The sequence below is a fragment of the Zalophus californianus genome, chromosome X, assembly GCF_009762305.2.
Source record: "Zalophus californianus isolate mZalCal1 chromosome X, mZalCal1.pri.v2, whole genome shotgun sequence".
In the NCBI taxonomy this organism is placed as follows: domain Eukaryota; kingdom Metazoa; phylum Chordata; class Mammalia; order Carnivora; family Otariidae; genus Zalophus; species Zalophus californianus.
The window spans coordinates 29,273,408-29,282,009 of record NC_045612.1 but is presented as its reverse complement, the minus strand read 5'-3'; the positions used below and the strand labels follow the sequence as shown (position 1 = coordinate 29,282,009).

Below are 8,602 nucleotides of genomic sequence, written 5' to 3'. Positions count from 1 at the left end.
CTAGCATGCCTCTTCTTGTTACCTGCTTCACTTTTTCCCCCTTGGTTATCCTGGTTTGACCATTTTTTCATATTACAGGTGGCATTCATTCACTCATTGATTACTGTTCTCATTCTTTTAAAATCACAGGCATAGGTATTATCAATAACATTTTTTTAAAAGATTTTATTTATTCATTTGAGACACAGATAGAGAGAGAGAGCATGAGCAGGGGGCGAGATAGAGGGAGAGGGAGAAGTAGGCTCCCTGCTGAGCCAGGAGCCTGATATGGGGCTCGATCCCAGGACCTTGGGATCAGGACCTGAGCCGAAGGCAGACGCTTAACGACTGAGCCACCCAGGTGCCCCATCGATAACATTTTTGTTCATCATTAGATAACCAGTGTTTCCAAGTGGAGCTTATATGATTGCTGCTAAAGATAAGAAACTTGATGTTTTTGTAAATTTGTTGGGTCTTTTTGTGGGTAAATGTATGATATATATTAGGTTGTTGAAAGTAGTAAAAGAGATCCCAGACTTTTTATTACTACTGTTATGGACTCCTGGGTGTTAGGAGCCCTTAGGTTATTAATCATAACCTTAAAACAGTTATTCTAAATTCAGGGTATAATTTACATTTTAAAATTGACAATGGGCTAGGCATTAGGAGATTTTCAGTCTAGGTGTAGTTGTGCTGGTAACAAACTCTATTACGTTATTCAAGACAAATCTATTTTTTGTTGGCTTCTATTTTGTCATCTTCGATGTGGGCGCCTTTTCACCTTGCAGGATTATGAGAATCACATAATCAACACTGAACACCTACCATGTGCTAGACACTTTGCCTAGACCTATACTTCTTCATTTAATCCTCAAAACTACCCTCTGACGTAGGTATTGTTCTTGCCCCCTTTACATATGAAGAAATCAGCTCAGTGAGTTTCCATCATTCATTTAAGATACGTCTGAAATGGAACTTCAACTTGATCTTTTTGACTTCAGAGTCCAAATTTGTAATCATTAAATCTGTATTACCTAGTATAGGACATTGTGTTGCAGGAACAAACCGTGAGTCTTAGGGATTAAAGTAACAAATGTTAATTTCTTGTCTTGGCTGTATGGTTTTGGTTGCTTGAGGGTCTGATTCCGGGCATCAGCATTCCAGGACCCAGGTTGACAGAGTAACTGCCATCTCTGGTATTGTGGGCTCCCTTGCCTTGACAGAAAGAGTGGGTGATGTATCATGCACTGGCTCTTTGAGCTTCCACCCAGAAGTGAGCCATGTCACTTCCACTTGGGCATTGGTGACCGAAGCTCGTCACATGGCCATACCTAATGTGTGTATGTGTGTAGGGAAAGCAGTCCCACTATGTGGGAAGGAGGAGAAATATAAATATTTGGTGAGCAGCACTAATGAATACCACATTTTTCGAATGTGTTTATTGATATAACACTATTATTATTATGCCTTTGAATATTATTCTCACCTAAGAAGCAGTGAGGTGTTATTATGACTGACGATTGTTCTTACCTAAGAAGCAGTGAGGTAGATTTTCGTCCACATTTTTTGCAACAGTCTCTTTTACAAGTCATACGTAAAGTCTGCATATATGCTACAATTTACAATTAAAAATATAGAGGGCGCCTGGGTGGCTCAGTTGGTTAAGCGACTGCCTTCGGCTCAGGTCATGATCGTGGAGTCCCGGGATCGAGTTCCACATCGGGCTTCCTGCTCAGCAGGGAGTCTGCTTCTCCCTCTGACCCTCTTCCCTCTCGTGCTTTCTATCTCTCATTCTCTCTCTCTCTCAAATAAATAAATAAAATCTTTAAAAAAAATAAAAATATAGAATGATATGTCAATAAAACAGTAAAAGAAATGAATAAGGATCTGAGCTGTTTAAGCTGATATATTTTAATGTGGATTTCTTGTCCTAGAAGGGTAAGGTTTTTACCCTCCTGAAATACATTAGAAGAAAAAAATGACACTAGAAGGAATGAAAGAACAACAAACGGGATTATATATAAATTGGAATGAATGCCATAAACATTTAAAGAGGTTTGCTATGCCTTTTGGGCGTGGCTGATTTCAGAGTAATTTCATGCATGTGATTGTTGCAATGCCTAACACAGCTATTTATAATTTTCATAGTGCTCCTACAGAATTAAATGAACTAGTGCATATGAAGGAGCTTTCTGTAACCGGTAAGCGTTTTGCAAATTTAACTTTTTCTTCTTCTTATTGTCACATGATCTCATTTGATCCTTCCGATTACCCCATGAGATAGACCCAGTACTGTGTGCGTGACTCTAGTTTTCATTGTCTTTACTGATGGTGGAGGAAACTCGGGAGTCTTATTAAAGTACTCCCCATGATGATGTGGTTCTTAAACGGGCTAGAACTGCAGCCTGTAACTCTTAAAGGGTCAGTTCTCTTCCCACCGCACGGTGCTGCCTCTTCAGTCACATTTCTTGGGTGTAACTTCAGTGTACCAGGAGAAATGAAAAAATTGCCCCCTTGAAAGAGGAAAAGATCATTTTCAATTCCCCAGGCCACAGCTGGGATTGTGCCTGCAAACCAGGCCAGGGAAAGGAGTCTACTACCCTCCAACGAGGAACTCTGGAAAGGCTCGAATCATTCGAAAGCCGAACATTAATGGCAAGAGCATGGTCTTTCCAAGGGGCCAATTAGTGCCTTGGTAGGCTGAAGTATTTCACAGAATGTCATAGCTCAAGGAAGCCGAGGAAAGGTAGTTATGCCTGCCTTGAAGAATTGTGCAAAGTAGGTTAGCAGCCTTGCTTCCATTTTTGTGAAAGAGAATGCCTTTCTAATTTTAGAGTCTTTTAAGAGGTGGGTAGGCTTTTGTGTGAGGGGAAGCTTTTCTCAGTGCTCATTTCGAGAGGTGCCTGTGAAATCACTTTATATCCTGTTTGGAAAAGGAAGACAATGTGGTAGAAATGAAAAATGAGTTTGCGTAAAAAGTTATCTTTCCCAGTAGACACGGCGGGAATAGGGCTCCACAGCCGTACTTAATACTTTTTTCCCTAAGTTACAGAGATGTGTGTTATCAGTTCAATGCAGGTATTGGGTTCCTTTAACTGTAATGTGTCTCCTAAAGTTACACAGTAGGAAGTATTTATTTAGCAGATCGTTCCAGAAGGGACAAAGGCTTTCTTTTAACTCCTGGAGAGTGTTGGGTATTCCCCAGCTTCTCAGTATCTCCAATGTAATTTATTTTGTAAATTCCAATTTTCAGAGTGTTAAAATGTAGTTTATAAAATGATCTTTTATTTTTTAACCCATTTTTCCCCCTCTGGTAAAACAGCAAATATTCCGAATGCAGATGCCCCCATAAAGAAAAGAAGGGTTCCCCCAAGGACCTGAGGTCTCTTTTAAAGGTAGGTAATTGTGTGTAGCTTTAAGTAACTGAGGTTGAATTTTGTCCTGAGAAGCCACTTTTGAAACTTTGCTTTAACTGAAGAATTTACATATATTTTAAAATTAAGAATTCTATCTCTAAAGATGAAGGCTTAGAGATATCTGGGATCTAAGATGATAAAATTTCCAAGCTGTCTGGTTGTCAAGTCCTAGAAGGCTAGGATTAGATTAGATTAGGATTGAAGGTGGTCTTTTCAGGACCAAAGGCAGTGAGATGGGGAGTGTGCTTAAGAAGACTTCCATTACCTGCAGAGAGATTATAGATATAAGGAGGGAACTGAATGAACAATCCTAATGAGTGTTTAACGTATGTAGTCCCATTTAATCCTCACAAACTGTTATGGAGAGTCCATATTTTATAGAAGAAATAATAAAGTCAGATGCAAATTTGTCAATGGGCCTAAGGCCACATGGCTAAGTGCAAGTCTAGATTTAAGTCCAAATCTATGAGACTCTCACACCTGTGCTCATTTTACTATATATGTACGTTCAAAAAGACCTCAGGTGAAGACTTAGTAGATGGCATAAGAAACCAAGGATATCAAAGCTTTCCTTAACATTTCAGACCAAGGACAACTAGACCCTCTTACCTTGAGGCCCAAACACAGAATTTAAAGCTCAATAGATGATAAAGCTGAGGTTGCATTCATGCCAAGCTGACTTGAAGTTAGACACACTTCCATGGCCCAGCCAGCTAACGTTAAGAGTGACAGAGTGCAAATCCTCGTGATATTTGGGACGTGTGTGACCTATAGGAACTCTTCTGTTTATTTTGTTCCTCTGGGGTTTGTGATAGGCCTTGTAAGAATCATCTCACAAGTCATCTAGATTCAAATAGTATTTATGCCCATTAGTATCTGGCTTGAATGGAACTTGGTAACTCAATGAGTAATTTCATTATAGGTTATTTTCCTTTCTGTTTGTCTTTTCACGAGAGTATGCCTCTTGTTTGTTTTGTGTACTGTGGTAACGCTAACTCCTAGAACAGGTGCTTTGCATAGAGGAGGTCAGTAAATGTTTGTTCGGGGAACATAAACACTGCAGGCCTACAGTGATTCTTGTCAGTCTGTTTCCCCACTCAGTTCTTTCTCCTTTTCACCACATGAGTTACTTTTTCTGCTCTACTTCTTCGCTCTCCTTGAGCCTCCAATCTTTGCAGTAAAACATGCCATTTCCTACATTGCAGAAAAAAATAGAGGGCATCAGATGGGAATTTCCTCAACCTCTCTCTCCAACCCACAGACTTTTATTCGCTTTCATCTTTTCTTTTCTTTTTTTTTTTTAGGTGTATAAACTATTTTATTAGCAGACAAGGCCTACAAATTTATTTCTTCTTGGACACACCCATGGTGCGGCCACGGCGCCCTGTGGTCTTGGTGTGCTGGCCTCGGACACAAAGTCCCCAGAAGTGGCGCAGCCCTCTGTGGGCCCTAATTTTCTTCAGTCTCTCCAGGTCTTCACGAAGTTTGTTGTCCAGGCCATTGGCCAGGACCTGGCTGTACTTTGCATCCTTCACGTCCTTTTGTCTGTTCAAAAACCAGTCTGGGATCTTATACTGGCGAGGATTCTGCATAATGGTGATCACACGTTCCACCTCATCCTCAGTGAGCTCTCCGGCCCTTTTGGTGAGATCGATGTCTGCTTTCCTCAACACTACATGAGCATATCTTCGCTCCACACCCTTAATTGCAGTGATGGCAAAGGCTATTTTCCGCCGCCCATCGGTATTGGTGTTGAGTACTCGCAAAATGTGCTGGAACTTCTCAGGGATCACTAGAGACATGGCGGCGGCCCCAGCGGCGGCGGCGTGTAGGCCTCCTGTGGAAGAGCTCGCTTTCATCTTTTCTTATTTCTCTACTGTTACAATAGAAGTGTCCCTTTTCTATCTAAGGCCAAGTCCTCCAATTTTCGCTTTGTAGCCTCTCACTTCCTGTCATTTCAGGGACTTGTGTTATATTAGTTAAGATAATGGTAGCTCCTGTAATAGATAAACCTGGAAGGCTTATTGGCTTAATAAAATACATTTATGTCTCGCTCAGGTCAAATCCAGTGGGCCACGTGGGGCGGGAGTGAAAGTTGCTCTGTTCCTTGCAGGCTCGGGCTAACATAGGCTCTTTCCTTGTCAGCAGGCGGTTTCTAGTGTTGCCCTGCGTTTAGAGATATCCAGCCAGCAGATGAGGGAAGGGAGAGAAGATGATGCTTGAAAGCTTGTATGGGTCAGATCTGGAAAATGGACCAGAACCCAGGCACATGGCCACTTATAACCATACAGGAGTCTGAGAAATGCATTCTTTTTGCATGCCCAACAAGAAAGGAAATGGCAAACATGTAGCCAGTCTCTCTCATCCTATTTAGTTTGTTTTATCTGCTGTGTTTTTACCGTCATCTTCTAGACTGGCTCGTTCCATCAGATTTTTAAAAGCATGATGAAGTTTCTCCCAATTTTTAAAACAAAACAAACAACAATGGCACTTTCTTTGCATCCCCCTCTGTATTAGTTTCCTAGGGCTTTTGTAACAAAGTACCACAAACTGGGTGGCTTAAAACGATAGAAATTGATTCTCTCACCCTTCTGGAGGCTGGAACTCTGAAATCAAGATGTTGACAGGGCCACACTCCCTCTGAAACTCTCTTCTAGCTAGAATTCTTCCTTGCCTCTGCCGTAGTTTCTGGTGGCAGCCATTTGGACCCTTGGTGTTCTTCCACTTGTAGCTGCAGCCCTCTGATCGCTCCTCCTTCCTCATGACATTCTCCCCGTGTGTGTCTGTCTTCACATGGCATTTTCTTTTTCTTATAAGGACACCTATCATTTTGGATTAAGGACTTACCCTACTCCATGATGTGATCTTAACTGATTACATCTGCAGTGACTCTTTCTGAATAAGGTCACGCTTTGAGGTACTCAGGAGTAGGGCTTCAGCATATCTTTTTGGGGAACACGAGTCAACCCACAACACCATCTTTAGTTGCCCTGTATAATGCTCCTCTTTTTTTCCCCAACAAGCGTAGTTACCATTTGTCACCATACAAAGTTATTACAATATTATTGTAATATGTAAATTTGTATATTGTAATATATAATCAGGTTACTCCTTAATTCTGCACTTGGGGAATGATTTCTCTGTACTCACTGTCTATACTTTTCAGTCCTCAGTGCACTTAAATAAGCTGTTACTGTCATCACTCATCTAAATCTACTTTTACTATCTTCCTTGTACAATGCCCAGTGGATACTTTTCTCTCTTTTTTAAAAAGATATTTATTAGAGAGAGAGAGAGAGAGAGAGAGAGCGTGCCCACTCGAGTGCGGGGAGGGGCCGAGGGAGAGGGAGAGAGAATCTCAAGCAGATGCCCCACTGAGTGTGGAGGCCTGACACAGGGCTCGATCTCATGACCCATGAGATTATGACCTCTGCCGGAATCACGAGTCCTGATGCTTAACTGACTGAGCCACCCAGGTGCCCCTGCTTTTCTCTTTTTTATCTTACTTGTCCTCCTAGACACATTTGACATGACTGGACACTCCCTTCTCACACCTCTTTTCCTAGGACCTTGGACAAACGTCTTACCTATAGTTCTAGGAGCTCTTTCTCCTTGTTGCTACCTCTTCTGTCCATCTCTTAAATGTAGGTGTTGTTTGGGGGGTTCCGTTGTAGACCCCATTCTCACTCCACATAATTTCTCAGTCTCATCTGTCCTGATGGCTTAAATTACCCTATATATGCAGATGATTTCGAAATCTCTGTTTTCAGCTCGTACCTTTTTCCTGAGTGTCATACTCATCTTAAGTACCTTCCCAGTAGCTCAACTTGGATGGTCCAAGGCACCCGAAAGCTGAAATTATCTTCTTTCCACAACTCCTGATCTCTCTTATTTTTAGTGTTGTAGGTATTTCAATCCAATTGAATTTATTTGGATTTAAGGAATGGGGGTAGGGGTACAGCCTTTCTCATATTTCAAATAATTAGCCACTTGATGCAAACTATTTATTGAATAATCCCTCTTTACCAACTTGGAATGCCACTTTTATCTCAGACACTTTCTATATTTTGGTTAGATCTGTTTTCATTCTGTCTATTCTCTCTCAGTGATCTATGTGTCTAATTTTTCTTTATTAACAAATGGTTTTAACTATTGAACTACATAATATGTTTTAATAGATGATAACCTCATTCTTCTTTTTAAAGATTTTATTTATTTATTTGACAGAGAGAGACACAGTGAGAGAGGGAACACAAGCAGGGGGAGTGGGAGAGGGAGAAGCAGGCTTCCCGCCGAGCAGGGAGCCTGATGCGGGGCTCGATCCCAGGACCCTGGGATCATGACCTGAGCTGAAGGCAGACGCTTAACGACTGAGCCACCCAGGCGCCCCGATGATAACCTCATTCTTGAACGTTTGACCTATCCGCCCTTTATTCATTGAGTTTCTCATTATCAGTAGAAACCTCATACCGTATATGATTTTCATGAGTGTCACAGGTGCCCCGATTTTTTTCTACTTATTGTGATGCTAGTACTCTCCTGGACACTGGGGTGTTAATTCCAATGGGAATCTTGGAGGAAGGAGAGAGTAGCTTCTGCCAAAGCCTCAGTTCTTTCAGCCTAATCAATTAGAAGGGCTCTGTGGCTGCTACTCTGGGCGGGGGGGAATTGAAATTTGCAATTATCATATTATCAGCTCTGTAATCTAGAATGTTGCATCTCTGTCTTTCACCCTCACCCTCAGAAATTTAGTCTAAGAGTATCAGCAACCCAATTTCACCCTTTGTTCCTAAGAAGGAGAGTACAGAGACTATTGTAATTGGACTGAGAGCCTTGGGGAACAGGTTTTGTGTGTAGAGTGCCACCAGGGGTAGTCCTTTTAAATTTCCTATATATTTTACTTCCATGGCTGATCATCTGTTGGGATTTCATGCATATTCCCTGTCTTTTATTTATTTTAGAGAGAGAGAAGGCACATGAGCCGGGGGCTGGGGAGGGTCTGATCTTTTTGGTCTCAGTCTTTGTGCCCTACCAATCACACTCTTCACTGTAGCCAGTGTGATTTGACTCCCTTGTCTTTGTCTCCAGCCTAGGCTTTGGGCTGAGCTTCTGACCCATGTGTACAACTACCTATGTGACATCTTTTGGATGCTTCAAAACAAAACTCCTAATCCTTTCTCTGAAACCTACTTTCCTTCCCGAATTTC

The 8,602-nt window shown here is 41.6% G+C and overlaps 1 protein-coding gene across 1 annotated transcript; it reads right to left on the bottom strand.

Annotated features, from left to right (window-relative positions):
* Window positions 1–4,738: 4,738 nt before the first annotated feature.
* Window positions 4,739–5,228, bottom strand: LOC113931107 (40S ribosomal protein S18-like). Its single transcript, XM_035725675.1, has one exon. The coding sequence runs from the start codon at window positions 5,195–5,197 to the stop codon at window positions 4,739–4,741; it is 459 nt and encodes a 152-aa protein (XP_035581568.1). The 5' UTR covers window positions 5,198–5,228.
* Window positions 5,229–8,602: the final 3,374 nt, after the last annotated feature.